At 51.5% G+C, this 18,104-nt stretch overlaps 1 protein-coding gene across 1 annotated transcript in view; it reads right to left on the bottom strand.

Moving 5' to 3' along the window:
- CDH22 (cadherin 22) overlaps positions 1-18,104 on the bottom strand; it is a 140,422-nt gene that overhangs the window by 79,085 nt on the left and 43,233 nt on the right. The window contains exon 2 of the mRNA XM_017877905.1: positions 1,993-2,656. Within this exon, the coding sequence (XP_017733394.1) occupies positions 1,993-2,259 (267 nt within the window). The 5' untranslated portion in view covers positions 2,260-2,656. The remainder of the gene's footprint in view (positions 1-1,992; positions 2,657-18,104) is intronic.

Here is an 18,104-nt window from a genome sequence, read left to right as displayed (position 1 = left end):
AAAAAAAAAAAAAAAAAAAAAAAAAATCTTCAACAACCTTAGGAAGCCGGCTCTCTGAGCCCCTATTTTTACAGATGAAGAGACTGAGTGTTGGGGCGGCAAAAGAACTTGTTCAAGGTCACACAGTGAAGGGGTTGGCAGAACCAGGCCTCAAACTCAGGTTTGTCTGCCTCCAAAGCCTTCATTCTTAGCGATTTCACCTTTGGCTACTACCTATCATATAGCAGCCTTGGTCACTCCATCCCCAGCCCTCACCCCATTCTACCAGCGCCACCATCTCCCACACCTGACCGGGAGTCAGGAGTCCTAAGCTCTGCCACTAGGTTGCTGGATGATCTTGAGCAAGGCCTTGAACCTATCTGAGCTCTGTCTGTCAAATCCTTGCTCAGCTTAATTCGTGGGAATCATTCATTCATTCATTCAGCCACATGTATGGAAGGGAAAGTAGCTTTGGGCCAGGGATTACTGTGTCTAGACCAGAGAAAATATGAGCTTCCTGCAAGGCAAACCCAAAGGTTTACATCTAGACTTTCCTTCTCTCCTTGTCAAGGATCCTGATCTCTGAGCCTCAGAACTGCCTCCTAGTTCTCAGACTCATTTAAGCACACAGGAAGCTCTGGAGTTGTCTTTACCCACCCACATTGCTGACCAAGACTTCCTGGAAAGCTAATTGGCCTTAACAAAGGCCAGATACTGTCCCGGGGCACCACCCCACTTTCATGCCCTACAATCACCCTCCACTTCAACACCTCAACTGCTGACAAGGCTCTGAGCAAACCAGCTATTTTCAGGCCTCCAAGTCTTTGCATAGGTTACGTCCTCTTTCCCACCAGCCTGATGAACTCCTACACCTACGTCAAAACCCAGTTCAGGTGTTTTCTCCTCCATGAAGCCAGACAAAATATACTATTTAATGATTGACTACTCAGTGCCCAGTGCTGACTCATGAAGCTTTTTATGCACCAGGGTGCCTCTGCCACTCTGGGGATCCCCAAACTGGCAGAGGCTGGATCTCACTCGCCTTTTCTCCCCAGCATCACACCCGGGCCCCACAAGGGGCTCAGGAATGGAATGGATGAATAAAAGTCCTTCTCAGCTCCTTATACTCTTGTGGCACAGATCTTCAGCCAGATTTACTAGCATTTACTCAGAGAGTTTGAGAAAGTAGTTTCATTCATTCATTCATTTATTCACTTAATGAACCATTTGCAAGCAATGTCTGTGCTAGGCACTGGGGATTTCATGGCCAGCAAAACAAACATGGTCTAATAGGAAAGACACATTAATTGTACAATCAAATAAACACATGCATAATTAAAGTGTTATGAAGGAAAGATGCTGGGACCTCAATGGGGATGTGACAGCAGATCTGTCCTAGTCTGGTGTGGGCAGGAAGGGTTTCTCTGAGAAAGTGGCATTGGAGGTGTAGTGTGAGTGTCAGGTCATCATTGGAAGGAGCAGGAAAGAGCAGTTCAGCGGGAGAAACAACTTAGGCAAAGGGGCAGTGGCAGGAGTGTGCATGGGGCATTGACTGACTTTCAGAAGCGCAACAGAAGGGCAGTGAGGCTGAAACTCAGAGAGTGTGGCAGGAGATGAGGCTGGAGGAGGAGCCAGATCTTTCTAGTCAATGGATAGAATTTGGGCTAGACCCCAAGTGCATCGGGAGCTGCTGAAGAATTTTAAGCAGAGTGGCTAGAGTATGTGTGTGAGAGGACCAGATTTGCAAACTCGTTCCTAAATCCCGCAAGCATCTAGCTACAGGATGGGATGGGATTGCCTGCTGGGCTCTCTCTAAAATGAGGGGGAGGAGAGGAGGCCATGGGGCAGAGTGGGAGTGGGGCTGTGGACTCCCTTATCAGTCTTTGGCCAGGGAGCAGAAGGAGGCACATGAAACGTGGATTTAAAAGGAAAGGTGAACTAGGGTTTCTTGTATCTACCAGTGGGTGTCCTCAGGGTCCTGGGATCTGGAGTTGGAGTGGGGCCCCACTTTACCTTGCCCACGTACAGGGGCTCCGTGCCCGTGTACTCCTCCACCACGAAGAACTGGTTCCACACCCAGCCGCGTTTGACGCGGCCGGCTCCCAGCGCGCCCTCCTGCCGAGCTCCAGGCGCTGACGGCGCGGGCGTGCCCGCTGCCCACAGGCGCCCCAGCAGCGTCTGCGGCGGCGGCGGCAGCAGCAGCAGCAGCAGCAGCAGCAGTAGCGCGGGGGACAACGCGGCTCCCGCCCGGAGCCCCCTACCTTCGGGCCTCGGCCTCATGCTTGGCCTGCGCGGGGCCGGGGCCCAGGAGCATGGACGGGAGGCACCAGGGCGCCGGTGCTCGGTCGCACAACGATGCGGCGCCGTGTCACATGGTGGCCTCAGCGCGGCCGCCGGGATGTCGACCCCGACGGGGCACGCGGACAGGCCCGCGGCCCTGAACGCCGCCCAGCCTCGGGGGTGCCCGGCTGGAGGGGAGGGGGCGCGGCCGCATCCGGGGCATGGACAGCCCCGGGGTCTCCGCCCGCGCCCCCCTCGCCGCGTCGCGTGCGGATCACCAGGCAGCGCCTGGACAGCTCCAGAGTCGGGGAAGCGCCATGGTTCCTGCGCAGAGAGGATGCGGGTTGAGGCAGGTGGATCCCGCCAGGATTAGGGGCCTTCCCCTTCCATCAGGAGCCTGCAAGAGAAACAAGAAATCATCAGATGGGGCTTCTGTGTAGGGGGGCTGGGCAAGTTGAGTCTATCTTTCCTCTTGTAGGTACTAACTAAACACCTTCTGTATGCCTGGTACTGTGCAGGGTGGGACAGGCACCATAGCGACTCACAGTGGTCCCCTCTTCTTGGAGCCCATAGTCTAGTAGGCGCCCTCTCCCGCACACCGCAGCCTCTCCTTTCACCTGGCATCACACGCCCCTGCTCTCCCAACCTCCTGCGCCTTTCTCACAGCCCCTCCCCAGCTCAGCCTTCATGCCCACACAAGCAGAGACCCTAGTAGGTGGCGCCCCTGACCTGGCTGACAATGTCTCCAGCCCTACTTAGCCCCAGAATCCCCCACCCCAGGTGCTTCTAGAAGACATCTTCAAGAGCCCCCAAGACCCAGGCCTCCTCGGTGCACAGAAGTCCAGCACCCAGCCCACTACCCAATACGCCTGCCTTCCTATCCGTCGCGGCAGACAGGTCATTCCATCTGAAACAAGCACCAAGGGAAGGCCCTCTGATGTGCTCCTACCCCCGCACCAGCTTCTAGGGATAGAGCACATGAGTCCCAGAGGGCCTGGCTTGGAGACACCCCCAGTGACTCCAGGCAGGGTCACAACCCCTCTGAGGTTGCCTCTGGTGCCTCCACATTCCCCCAGAAAACATTTCTTTCCCACAGTCCGAGAGACACCTTTCCTCCCCACTCCTGGGCCAGCCTGCCGTCCCCAGATCCATCCATCTCTCCTCCCCTCTCTCCATCAGATCCTGCTTTCAGCAGGAAAGGATCTGAGGGACTAACGCCTACTCAAGCCATAATGATGAATAATGGCTTAATGTGGGTGTTTACAGGGGACAGCGATGCTGCTTAATGGAGGAATTTCAGGCACAGAGAGGAGTGCATGGAGGTGAGGGGCTCAATCCCCACTTGTCCTTCCCCTGAGTCCAGTTCAGCTCAGTGCCACAGCTCAGTTCCACCAAGTTTCAACTTCGTGCCAGGTTAGGCCGGTTGCCAGGGGCAAGGTAAATAAGCTCACAGTTGAGTGGGGTGGAAGGTGAAACCCTTCTTATAACAACCTAAATGCCAGGTGGCATTTGTGTGATCAGGGCTATAAAAGTGTCTGTGTGTGGACAACCTGAGACCTGTGGGGCTCAGGGAAGGGACTGAGCTCGGGTGTTTGGAAAGGGAAGGTAGGTGGGAGACAATCAGGGCTACTTCTTGGAGGAGGTGGCGTCTGAGCAGATGGGAAGAAAAGGGTGGGCATTTCAGGCAGAGGAGCGTGCATGATGGCTGAGTGGTCTGGCCAGTTTGGGGAGTTAGATTGTGAACAGGGGTGTGTGTTTGGGCAGATGGTGTGTAGCGGGGTCAGGGTCGGGGGCTGACCTGGCCCTAGCCAGATCTTCCTGAGAACAAAGGAAGTGGCCTAACTCTAGTGAGGAAGAAATGCAGACCACCTTCTTTAACCCAGCATCACAGTGGGCAATGCCCATCCCTTTAACTCATGGGAATCACAACTCTGAAAGTTGTTTTATGCCTCTTTTGCAGATGCCTAATTCCCCAGTGCTTTTTTTCTAGAATCTGCTCCAGAAAATCTTTATGGAAGGAGTTTCAGGGTGGGGAGTCATTGCTGGAAAGTGAGGGTGATAGTGAGGGGGTTAAACTGTAGTTCTGGGCTATGACAGTGGGAAAATGTCCACACTCCATAGGTAGGAATGGAGGGAGGGGTCTGGAACATGCTGTTCCCTCTTTCCCTATAGGCACAGCCTGAACTCACAGTGGTCCCCTCTTCTTGGAGCCCATAGTCTAGTAGGCGCCCTCTCCCGCACACCGCAGCCTCTCCTTTCACCTGGCATCACACGCCCCTGCTCTCCCAACCTCCTGCGCCTTTCTCACAGCCCCTCCCCAGCTCAGCCTTCATGCCCACACAAGCAGAGACCCTAGTAGGTGGCGCCCCTGACCTGGCTGACAATGTCTCCAGCCCTACTTAGCCCCAGAATCCCCACCCCAGGTGCTTCTAGAAGACATCTTCAAGAGCCCCCAAGACCCAGGCCTCCTGGGGTCAGGAGGACCCATGATCCTGCTGTGAACATACCCTGCCTGGGTGTAGAATGACTTCTATGGACCTGGGCACAAGGCTCCCCAACCCTGACAGCTCTGCTCTGCAAGCCCTGCTCTGTGCTGCTGCCTCCAGGGATCTGGCTTTGATTCCCCGCATTATGACCTGGGCTGGTCGTAATGAGGGTGGAGTTGTGGGTGAGAAGGAGGTGCCGCTCCGAAGTCTTCATTTCCTGGAGCGTAAGGCTTCCCTGGGTGCACCATGGGAACTCTTCCCCCAACTCCAACAAGCAGCTCCAGGGCCCATCACAGCCCTGTAGGGATGCAGAGGAGGGGAGAGGCTGAAGGGAGAGAGAATTTGGAGGGAGGTTGCTGCCACTTCTAGAGAGGGCTGTGGAGGTCGATGGAGCGGCATGTCACGGGGAAATCTGCCAGTGTTTGCAGGCACCCAGCTGTTGCTCTCCTTCCCTCCTTTCCTTTATTTCTTTGTTTCTAACATCTTTTACAAGGATGGGAGGCTCTGAGATTCATTCAGTCACCAAACATGAGGGTCTGCTACAAGCAGGGAGACAGAACAGTGTTTTATCTTTTCACTCATTCATTTACTGAACATAAGTTCACAATCGTTTTCTGTTTAAGACAGCAAGATGCAATCAGTTATTCAGCGATCTATCAGCAAAGAGATGCATTTCTTCTGGTTATTCCTTCACTCTTTCCACATATATTTACCAGCACTTCTCTAATACCAGTCCATGTACTGGGCACTGGGGACATAACAATAAAAAAATGAAGTACTGGCCGAGAGTGGTGGCTTGAGCCTGTAATCCCAGCATGTTGGGAGGCCGAGGCGGGTGGATCACTTTAGGTCAGGAGTTCGAGACCAGCCAGGTCAGCATGGTGAAACCCCATCTCTACTGAAAATACAAAAATTAGCCAGGCATGGCGGTGGGCATCTGTAATCCCAGCTACTCGGGAGGCTCAGACAGGAAAATCACTTGAACCTGGGAGGTGGAGGTTGTAGTGAGCCGAGACCGCGCCACTGCCCTCTAGCTTGGGCGACAAAGTGAAACTCCATCTCAAAAAAAAAAAAAAAAAAAAAAAAAGAAGTCCTGGCCTTCGTGAACTGACCTTCTGGTGGGGGACACAGATAATAGAGGAATTAATCTACAGTATAATTTCAGGGAGTGGTAAACATTGAGAAGAAAAGTAAAGAAGGAGGAAGTGGAGAGAGAATGATGGAAGGAATGGAGTGAGTGCGTTGTTAAAGATACGATATCAGGGAAGGAGGGCCTCTCAGAGGAGGTGGCATTGGGCCAAGTCTGGAAGGATGAGAAGGAGCTGTGCACAAAATAGTTCCACACAGAGGGAACAGCCTGTGCAAAGGTCCAGAGGGTGGAACGAGCTGAGATGGCATTTGCAGCTAAAGTGCAGGACGCATCTGGACATGTGGAATTTGGGGTGTTGGGGAGGAGAAGGCACTCTTGGTAGAAGGGCTGTCCAAGGCAAAGGCCTGGAGTCAGATCCCCACTTTATATATTTTAAAAATTTTATTTATTTATTTTTGAGACAGAATTTCTTTCTGTCACCCAGGCTGGAGTGCAGTGGCATGATTTCGGCTCACTGTAACCTCTGCCTCCCTGGCTCAAGCAATTCTCCTGCCTCAGCCTCCCAAGTAGCTGAGATTACAGGGTACATGCCACCACACCTGGCTAATTTTTAAATTTTTAGTAGAGATGGGGTTTCACAGGCTGTTCTTGAACTCCTGACCTCAGGTGATCCACCCACCTCGGCCTCCCAAAGTGCTGGGATTACAGGTGTGAGCCACCGTGCCTGGCCAAGATCCCCACTTTAGAGAGGGGGAAAGTAGAGTCCAGGAGGACTCTATCAAGCCTACTTCGTGACAAAGCGGTGCCTCAAACCTGGCACTTGGACTCCCCAGGCATAAGGCATCTCTGGGGAATGGGAAAAAATGCACCTCTAGGTGACTGAAACCCAGTGTCGGAGTCACAACTGGCAGGGCAAGGCTGCCCCCACTCGTGAGGGCAGTCTGCACTATTGTTTGAGGGTGGAGCCCTGGCCCTCCCATCCTCACCTCTCCCTCCCGCTCCTGGCCCTTCATACCTCAGCCTACAGGTCCTCCCTCAGGCATCTTGGCTAGGTGCCCTGGCAGCCTGCCAACTCTTCACTGCTCTGCACAGCCCTGCTAGGGCTGCCACAGACATGTCGGCCTCCTCCCTCCCTTCCTCCTTTCCTCCTTTTCTTGCTCCAGCTGCTTTTCCTGAATGGATGGTGACTACAGGACCCTGTCCTGGCATTCAAAATCGGTCCAGGGAGGCAGCTGTGGAGTCCTGCAGCCGCATTCAGCTCTCCTGGGAACCCCTCCCATGAGACCTGGGGCATGTTGATGGCCTTCCCTGGTCCTCAGGTCTCAGCCTACTGCACAGAGCTGTTTAATCCCAAATGAAATTAAAAACTGAGCCCAGGCCTGGCTCAATTAATTTTGGCTCTGCCCTGTCCACACTTCAGCCTCACCTCCTATAATCTGTCCGTCTGCCCAAGGGTCTACATATATGCCTATGGCTTCTATGTGCATGCGAACATGTGTCTGCAGTCACTTATGTGACTGAGTGTGCATGAGGATTTGATGTATATTCCTTCATTTCACAAATATTTATGAGTTTCCACTCTGTGTTGTTCTAGGCACAGCAAAAAGAAACAGGTACAGTCTTTGCCAGGTGGGGACACGGACAATAAACAAATAACGTGTCAGACAATGGCAAGTGCAGTGGAGAAAGCAAAGCAGAGTAAAGGGCAGGAAGTTCTGGGGATGGTGGGTTTGCTGTTTATCCATCTATCATCATTATTACAAATGATCATTTATGCAGGCTAGCCAGGGAAGGCCTTGTCATTAAGATGAGATTTAAACAGAGATCTGAAGTGAGGGGCAGAGGGGTTGTGCACAAAACTGGGAGAAGAGGGTTTCAAGCTGAGGCAAAAGCAAGTGCAAAGACCCTGAGGTCAGTAGCACGTGTCTAGTGGGAAGGAGGAACATGAGGGGGTCCAGTGTTGCTGAAGTGGAGTGCAGGGGAAGCAGCAGCCGACGAGGTCAGAGAGGGTGGAGGTGTGGTCAGAGCCTACAGGCTCCCTTGGGTTTTTACTGTGAGTGAGATGAGACCCCTAAGAGGGTTTGAGCAGAGGAGTGACATGATCTGACTTACGTTTTAAAAGATCATTCTGGGCTGGGTGCAGTGGTTCATGCCTGTAATCTCAGCGCTTTGGGAGGCTGAGGCAGGAAGATTCCTTGGGGCCAGGGGTTCAAGAGCAGCCTGGGCAACATATCAAGATCCTGTCTCTACAAAAAACTATTAAAAATATTAGCCAGGAATGGTGGCATGTGCCTATAGTCCCAGCTACTTGGGAGACTGAGGCAGAAATATTGCTTGAGCCCAGGAATTCAAGGCTGCCGTGAGCTGTGATCACACCACTAACACTCCAGCCTGGGCGACAGAGTGAGACCCTGTCTCTAGAAGAAAAAAGAAAAAAAAAAAAAGTCCAGGCATGCTGACTCATACCTATAATCCTAGCACTTTGGGAGGCTGAGGCAGCTGGATCATTTGAGCCCAGAAGTTCGAGACCAGCCTGGGCAACATGGCAAAACCCTGTCTCTAAAAAAAAAAAAAAAAAAAGAAAGATTAGCTGGGTGTGCTGGCATGTGCCTGTAGTCCCAGCTACTCAAGAGTCTGAGGTGGAAGGATCACCTGAGCCTGGGGAAGTCAAGGCTGCTGTGAGACATGATCACGCCAGGCTGGGTGACAGTGAGGCCTTGTCTCAAGAAAAAACAAATCACGCTGGCTGGCTATTGCGTTAGGATAGGCAGGTGCTGGGGTTGGGAGGGGCCTATGGGAATATTTCAATAATCCGGCAGAGGACTAGTTGGGGGCTTTGATCAAGGGGGAGCAGTGGAGATGCTGGGCCACAGAATATGTTGACGGGTCAGAAATGGGGTTCATGGGAAGACAGCAACTGAGTGTGACCATGCCCTCAGCCTGGGTAGAGGCAATGATGGTGTTTCCTTTCATTCAGAGTTGAAGATGGCAGGAAGAGCAGATTTGGGAGGTGGTCAGGAACTGACCTTGATGTGTTACAATCAGTTTTTGGACAGGTTACACCCCAAATCTCTGTTAGACATAAAGCAGAGATGCAGAGCAGGCTTCTGTGCCTATGGCCAGGAGTTCAGGGTGAGGTCCTGCTGCAGGTAGCAATTTGGGAATTTGAGTGGCATGTAAAGTTGAGACTGGGTGAGAGCACCAGGGAGTGACTGTTGATGGAGAAGAGATCTGGGGACTAAATGCTGGGGGACCACGGCTATAGTGATCCAGGAGATGAGGAGGAAACAGCAAGAGACTGACAGAGAGAAGGGGAGGAAAAGGGAGACATCCTGGGAGCCAACAGAAGAAAGTGCTATAGGGAGGGAGTGGTGAACTGTGCCTAATGCTGCCATTGCAGGGTGAGCGTCTGTCCAACTGTGCCTGGGACAGCTCCACGGCATAACTGTTAACAATGTCCCCCAGTTTGGATGATAAATCATGTGATCCTACTGACAGGTCAGATGTGGACTTTGACTTAACCATTGGAGTTAGTGGGGCAGAGGTCATTAGTGACCTTGCTGGCAGCAATTTGGTGGAGTGGTGGGTGCACACGCTTGACTGGAACAGGTTCAAGAGAACCGGGAGGAGGGAAGGTGGGGACATGTGTGGGTGGGCGATGGCCCCTCTTGGGATTTGTGAAGGTTCATTTGCCTGCCCCCGCCCCCCAACCTCATCCCAATAGAGACGGCTCAAGACAGAGGCTCAGGACACAAATCAGCATACACATAATGCAACCAGGGCAGCTTCAGCTGTGTGGGGAGGGCCAGAAGAGCCCCCTTCTCCCTGCATCCCCTCCTGTACTCTTCCCATCTCTCCTGCCACAGGGCCCAGCCAGACAGGTGAGTCTCTGTCCTTGCCCAGGCTCCCGTGACTTGGCAGATCCTCACTGCTCCTGCCTTGGGCTGGGTTCCTCTAGCGGGTATGGGAAGAGGAGAGCAGCCCCAACCCTGGGTGTGCTCCCTCTCTCCCAGCTCCCCAACAGCCTCGGGGAGAGTCCCACAGCTCCAGTCTCTGGCAGTCACCGAGTACCTGTTGTGCTCTGGGTCCTGTCACTCTGGGGGACACACAGACGAGGCAGGCACGATGCGAGAAATATTAACAACTTGAGGCAGCATAGACATCAACCACCCCGACTGCAGAGTCCCAAGAGCCAAGGAGAGGGGAGGTCCAGGAGATCCCTGTGGTAGGGGCTAGAATGACAGGGTGAGGTGGTCTTCAGGGGGTTTGGGACAGTGTCTATTTACCAATAGTGATGAAGCATTTCTATACACATTACAGCCATACTATGTGTACTTGACTCTTTTCAGCCCTGGAAATAGGCCAGACGTGATCCCTGCTCTCAAGGCAGTCACAGCCTACGGTAGAGACATCCATTCCTTAATTCATTCATTCCACAAACTCTTACAGAACATTCCCTAGTGAGACAGACAGACCGTTAGGTACTCTTGGGATGATGGAAACCTAGAGACATAATTCTCCCAAAGAGCTCACCATCTAGAGGGTGGCAACAGCCATTCAGCATTTATAGTGCACCTCACGTGTACCATTTTCTCATTTATCCATTCAATGAACACTTATTGAACTATAGGGTACCAGATTCTGTGCTGGGTCCTTGGCAAGTTTCACAAATGAGCCTTAACAGGTTTGTGGCCAAGTTACCAGATTCTAATGAGAGAAATCCCCGGCAGTTGCTCATTTATCAGTGAACTAAAATCTAGTGAAGACCTACTATGTGCCACACCACGTTTAAGTGCTCTGCAAATTAAATGCACGTGCTCGAAGATGAGCAGGAGAGACCAATATTTTTTTAAACCCAAACAAAAAATCCCACAACAAAAAATAAAACCAGGAAAATGGAAAGTATAGAAAACTCATGCACAGATGTGAAGGCTCAGAGGAACAGCTCCTATCTCCTTGGGTAACCATGGAGGGCTGCCTGGACGAGGGGGGCATTGGAGCTGATCCTTGAAAGGTGAAGAGGATTTGGACACAGGGAGATAAAGTAGGAAATTACCAGAAGAACGAGCATGAGCAGAGGAAACCTAGGACATGAATGGGATACAGTGAATAGTGTAGTCTGGCTGGGTTTTATGGTGTATAAAAAGAGTAATGATTGGTACCAAAGTTATCAAAAGAAAAAAGAACAAAAATGAAATGAGAAAAAAAGAGTTATGTGAAATACAAAAGACATGGCTGGCTGCAAACAGCCAATTCATCCCTCATCCTTCTTTCTTGTTTCACTTTCATTTCAATATTCGCCCTCAACTCAGCCATGTGCTCAGTCCCTCCTCTGTTAATAGTGACTAGTCTAAACCAACAGGACCCAGACCCCTCTCCCCACCAGCAATTGATTTAGAAAGTATTATGTGACACAATTCTGGTCAGTGAAATATAAAAGTATATCTTCTGTGGGCATCTGGGAAATTTTTATTATTCTTAAAAAAGAGATGCCTTAAGGAGGACCTTTTTGTTTTTTGCATGTGGAAATAGGTGATGGCTGGTGCAATAGCAGCCACTTTTGGATGATGCAGGGAACCACACCAAGAGGCCAAAGAGGCCTACTAAGAAAAGACAGAACAATCTGTGTCCTTGAAGATGTTTTTGAACTACTGAATTAAGCCACCCGGGGTCTTGAATCCACTTCCAGCCTCCACTTCCTCCAGACTCTCTTTCTCTTTTCCCTGAACTGCCTCAGGCCTGTCTGGCTGTGTCTCCCTTTGGGGTTTGCTGCCAGCTGCAATGGCAAACTTCCGAAAGACAAAGACCACTCCTACTCCTCTTCCATCCCTTCCCCCATTCCCACACACATATCTGGCAGAGCTAAGCACAGAACTGGGGCCTGGGAGGGAGTCAGGAGAGGCTTGCTCCAGACAGACTTCAGAGGCTGGTCGGGTAATATGACTTTCCCTGTCACTGGGGAGTTGCCAGCTGTGGGCATCACTGCTGCTGCCTGTACTTCCGGAGTCTGACTGGATGGCCAGCATGTCCTTTCTTTATTTCTCAATGCCCTGGCATCGTCACTGCCAAGGCTGTATGGCTGCCAGCTTGGTGGCTCCAGGCTCTCCCTTGTCATCTGTCTTCCCCCTGGGACAGGGGAAGGTATTCTTATCCTACTTGTCATGGGATTTGTGTCCTCTCACTCTGCCAAGACCAAGACGAGGGGCTGCACAGAGCAACCCCCAGACAGAACAAAGTAGAACAGATTTTGTGGTGCTGCCTGGGGCTTTGGCACCCCTGCTTCCTCCCCCAAATTCCTGATAATCTCTTAACATTCAGGGGACCTAAGACCACGAGATCCAAAGTCAGACCACAGTTTGAGTTCCAGTTCCATTATTTTACTCTATGTGTGACCTTGGTAATTTGCTTCATTTCTCTGAGTCTCAGTTTTCTCATCTGAAAAATGGGGATAATAGTACTTACCTCCCAGGGCCAACATAAGGAGTAAGCGAGATGAGGCATGTGAAGGAATCTGTGGTGTTTGGCAATAAATGTTAGTGAATGTCGTCGGAATGACTAGTGTTATTACTATTTCCGGTCCCTGGACAAATACTACTGGACCCTATTATGCACAAAGTATCCTGGCCAGGTAAGGAGAGTTTAGAGAACTTCATCCTCTCAGCCATTTATTTATTCACTCATGTATTTATTTAACAACTATGCTAATCAGGCTTATAGCGCAGCCTGAGTCAAGAAGAGTGAAGAGTTGCAGAGGGTGTGGGAGTTGCCTCCTGCTCCAGCACCAGACTCAGGCTGGGGGAAAGGGTAGTTCAGGAAGAGGCAGCTCATTCATCTGTTCATTCCTTCACTCACTCAATCCTCGCAGCACACCTGGCTTGTATGTGTCCTCTCTCTACGCCTGCCTGGCTTCCAGGGCTGCCAGTGGGAGCGATGCCTGACAGTCTGGCTCCTGTCTGCCCCCACTGAGTCCCAAGGGCACTGTGCCTGCTGGATCCTGAGCCCAGAGCTCTCTGTGCTTGGCTGCCATCTTCTCCCTGGGGGAAAATTATTTCTACCAGCTCAGTGCTCTCCTTTTGGGCCAGGATAGCTCCTGGTGTAATGCAGGAGCTACTGAGGCATGGAGGGGTGCTGGGAAGGTCCACTTTGTCTCTGCTCACTCTCAATGCCTCCTACCCCAAGGTATAAGGCACGATGGAGCCACAAATGAAGGAGGCAAACAGTTACTGCCTCAGCGTGCCTGCAATTCACATGAGCATGTGTGTGGCTGAACACACGCATGCATGTGCATCACTGACGTGTGCAGGGGCGGCATGCACATGCACCACATCCCGGCACCAAGGACAGCTCCCTACACACACTAGGTGCTCAGTAAGTGTGGAGCAAGAGACTAAATGGGGGTCTGCTCTTAGTGTGCTGAGCCCAAGGGCTATTTCTGAGGCCTGTGAGTGATGCACGTGTAGTGTTGGGACGGAGGGTGTTTGCATCTCTGAATGTATTTGTGTGTGTGGCAGGGGGGTGTTGGAGTGGGAGCAGGATATGCCAAAGTTTCTGGGCTTGGTAGCTGAACATCACCCAGGGAGGCAAAGGTGGAAGGTCAGGGGAGAGGGGATGGTCAGAGCTGGGGTCTTATGCACCCCATATACACGGTCACCTCATCTGCAAAGGCTGACCCTAGGCCCCTAGTCTTGCCCCTGCCCCAGGCTATATGCCGAACACGCTGCCGTACACGTCTTCATGAAGCCCAGCTCAGTCTGGATGGTTCTCCTGTTCCAAACCTTCCTTGCTCCCTTTCCCCTTTAAGATAAAGCCCAGACTCAGGCCTAGCGTTCATTCATTACTGTTTAGATTAACAAAGGTTTTTCATGCTCAATGACTCCACACACAGCCTTTTGAGGTGGATATTGTTATTTGCATCCATTTTTCAGATAAGGAAACTGAGACACAAAGAGTTTATGTGATGGGCCCAAGGTCACACAACTGCTATGTTGTGGAGTCTGGATTTGAACTCTGATCTGCCAGCTCCAAAGCCTGTACCTTTACCCACTACCCACATGGCCCACTCAATGCTCTGCCTGATTGGGACCTGCCTACTCTACATCTTGCCTCTGCCTCTTTTCTCCCTGGGCAGATGGAACCACCTGCTGTTCATGACATTCATGCCTCTGGGCCTTTGCTCCTCCTGTCACCTCTGCCAACAATGCCCCTCTCCCTTGCTGTCCCACGTCCAGCTCTGACTCAACGTTCGGCTCCCAGCCCCACTGCCCTCTCCTCCATGTGATCTCTCAGCCTCCTCCCCCGACTCTGGAGAGCTCACACTTATCTGAGCCTGCGTCTCAGAATCAGGCTTTTCTTTGTCCTGGCCTCAGCACTCTGCCCACTGGCTGTGGATGCTTCATTATTGCTCTCTGTCCTCCAGCTCACACTTCAGTGCTGTGCTCAGAGTTTGCACTACTGAATGTATGAGTGAATCCATGAAGGGATGAGTGGATGGATGGATGAATGGAAGAACACATGGTGGGGTTGCCTGGTTACTGCTGCACCTATCCCTCAGACTGCTCTTCTATGCTTGTTCCACTTACGGATTCATCAAATATTTATTGAGCACCTACTATGTGCCAGGCTAAGGATGCAGCAGTTAGAAAGTCACACAAAGTCCCTGTCCCCATGGCCTTCCATTCTCTGTGTGTGTGTGTGTGTGCGCACGCGCGCGCATGTGTGTGTGTGGGGAGATACATTTATTCATCCAACAACCTCACAAATAAATGCACAATTACCAACTGTGCTAAGATCTGCAAAGAGAAAGTACAAGGAACCCCCACATTTATAGGGGACACTACCTCATTTGGGATGGGTGGGGCAAGTTAGGGAACAGTTCCCTGAGAAGGGGTTTTTTAGCTGAAACCCAAAAGATGAGTGAGATGTACTGAGGCACAGGTGGCAGAATGTGTAGAGCCATATTTAGGGGACTGAAAGGCCACGGGCAAAGCAGAGTATGAGGGGAGAGGCTAGGGAAACAGCTGAAGACGGGCCTGGAGGAGTTGAGATTTTGACTCAACCAGAAGGCACTGAAGAGCTTTTGGCAGAGGAGATGTGTTCAAGGTTGTGTTTTAAAAGAGGTCACTGTGCTTGCTGCTGGAAGAACAACCGCGGATGTACAAGGCTGGAAGTGGGGGACTCGTGAGAAGGTGGTGGTAGCACCTGAGGAAGAGGGTGGTGGTGGCCCGGACCAGGGAGGCCGGCGTGGGTTGGAGAAAAGGTGACAGACTTGGAGTATTTAAAAAGCAAAATGGACCAGAGTTGGTGATGAATCAGACGTAGTGGACGAGGGAGGGAGAGACATCAAGAGTGACTCCCCGGATTTTATTTTTGTTTTAGCTGACGTTTATTGATCACCTACTAAGAGCCAGGCACTGTTCTGGCACTTTATATGCATTAACTTATTTATTCCTCACAATAACCCCATAAAGTCAGTTATCATTATCCCCTTCACAATCTCATTTCACTCCATCAGAAAGCTAGCCAATGGGACACAGTGGGATGTGTCCCAAGCTTTGTTCCTTTGGGGAACAACCTTGGCAGATCAAAGGCACAGGGAAGGAAGAAAGAGAGGCCAGTTGCATACATTGAACTGATTCTGAGTCAGTAAGAGTAATGCTAGATAACATTTATAGCACTTTTACTATGTGCCAGGCACGGTGCCATCCAATTAGCTAATAATAAGAGGTAACACTTAGTTTCATGCAGAGCACTTTGTATCAATGATCTGATTGAATCCTCACAATAGCTCTCTTTAAAATTTCTTTTTTTTTTTTTTTTGAGACGGAGTCTCGCTCTGTCGCCCAGGCGGGAGTGCAGTGGCCGGATCTCAGCTCACTGCAAGCTCCGCCTCCCGGGTTTACGCCATTCTCCTGCCTCAGCCTCCCGAGTAGCTGGGACTACAGGCACCCGCCACCTCGCCCGGCTAGTTTTTTGTATTTTTTAGTAGAGACGGGGTTTCACCGTGTTAGCCAGCATGGTCTCGATCTCCTGACCTCGTGATCCACCCGTCTCGGCCTCCCAAAGTGCTGGGATTACAGGCTTGAGCCACCGCGCCCGGCCGGCTCTCTTTAAAATTTCTATTACAGAAGCAGGAACAGTGGCTCAGAGAGGTTGAGGGACTTGCCCAAGGTCACACAGCTAGTTAGTGGAGGATCTGGAATTCAAACAGGCACTGGCTGTGGGAGGGAAATGAGGATGGGCCAGGAGGTGCTCAGTGGCTGCTGGAAAGGACAGGCCTGCATTTGGCTCTCAGCATGAACCATGTCCTTCCCCCACGCTACTTGAGGTGACTTAACCCAGGCCTGCGTCCCTCCTTAAGCCCTTACCTCCTGTGCAAATTATGAACATGTATGAGTGTGCGCGCACACACACACCATGCACACACATGCATACCGTGTGCACACACACACCATACACACACCGTGCACACACACACCATACACACACACCATGCACACACACACCGTGCACACACACACATACCATGTGCACACACACACCATGCACACACACACACCGTACACACACACACTGTGCACACACACACCCTGCGCGCACACACACACCGTGCACACACACGCACACCATGCACACACACGCACTGCACGCACACACACACACCGTGTACACATGCAGACTCCTTGGCTAGTACTGCTCGCCTGCCCAGGGGCAACCTGTTGGGACCCTCCACCCAGTGCCCCTGGCCTGCACCTGTCTCCCTGCCCTGCCCCCGCCCTGCCCGCAGGCAGAGCCGCGCTGTACATCATGTTGACAGTAGAAATTACATCCCGAGCTGCTGTTTTACACCGCGCCCTGTCAGAACTCACCGCAGCCCAGTGATCAGGACAAATTGAATACCATCCTGGCCGTGTCAATATTTATTCCATTTTACAAACGCGTCCGGATGGGGGCAGGGCCCTGCTGTGGTGCCAGCCAAGCAGAGTCCCAGGAGGCCCTTCTCCCTCCAAACCGCCTCCTCCTGGCTCTTTCCCCCTCTTCCTCCTCCTCTTTCTCTACTTCTCATAATCAGTTAAAATTGTAAAATTCAGCCTTGATAATGAAAGCTGCACAAATCATAAATGCATAGTTTAATGAAAAGTCATAAAATGAACCCATGAATTCACACTTTGAGCAAAATACTGAAAATAGTCCCCTCCTCAGAAGCTCCTACTGTGTGTCCCTTCTTGACCATAACCCACTGGTTCCTTCCGTCCTGGCTTTTATGATGACTAGTTCCTTGCATTTCCTTATTGTCCCCCGACTATGCATTTCTGACCACCTTAGTTTAGTCTTGCTTGTTTTTGAGCTTGTATGTCATACTGAACGGTCTTTTGCATCTTGCTTCTTTTTCTCAGCGTTATGTTCGTAAGATTTGTCTTTGTTCTTGTATGTGTTCCTTTTCACTGCTGCATAGTACTCCATTGCATGAATACACCATGACTTAGAAATCCATTCATCCATTCTCCTTTTTTTTCTTCTTTCCCCTTTTCTCCCACTTTTCCTTCCCTTCTACCTTCTTCTCTTCTTCTTCCTACTTCTTTTCCTGTTCCACATCCTGGTTGCCTGCCCACTGCTGTTCTATTGTTTCGTCTGCTACATCTGGGGGCTATGCACACATTCACACAGATGCACAGAAACATACATACACACACACATATACACACACACACACATACACACACACACACATACACACACACATACACACACACACACACACACACACTCTTGATCCCAGCTCCTCCATCCTACTGAATTACTGGGGAGCCCAGATGAACCCTCTGGGTCTCTCTCTCTCTCCCTACCCAGATTTTGGGTATGTGGCTCCAGCCAGAGGGAGGTTCTCCATGGACCTGAGTCTATTAAAGTTTATCTGTTAAACTGGATTCCTGGGGCAGAGACTGGGGAAATGGTACAGCAGGGTCCTTTGTCCTCACACATCCTGCCTCTACTCTAGCAGCCTTGGGGAGAAGGCCTCTCTTCCCACTCTCACCCACTCTGGGCTGGGATGGGGACTGAGGTGGCCCCAATTGGCCTTGTGGCTGTCTGTAGGATGCACAGCTGTGTGGGGAGAGAGGACTGGAACCTGGGCCATTCAGGGGTCAAGCCTCAACCTCAGCTCTGCTCAATGAAGTTCTCGCAGAGCAACCACCCTGTGCCTGGCATTGTGTCTCACCAAGGCAGAGAAGGACCTGCAGGCTGGTGCAGGGCGGGGGGGGGGGGGGGGGGGG

The sequence above is a fragment of the Rhinopithecus bieti genome, unplaced genomic scaffold, assembly GCF_001698545.2.
Source record: "Rhinopithecus bieti isolate Rb0 unplaced genomic scaffold, ASM169854v2 scaffold_10347, whole genome shotgun sequence".
NCBI classification, from domain to species: domain Eukaryota; kingdom Metazoa; phylum Chordata; class Mammalia; order Primates; family Cercopithecidae; genus Rhinopithecus; species Rhinopithecus bieti.
This window is presented reverse-complemented; position numbering and strand designations above follow the sequence as displayed.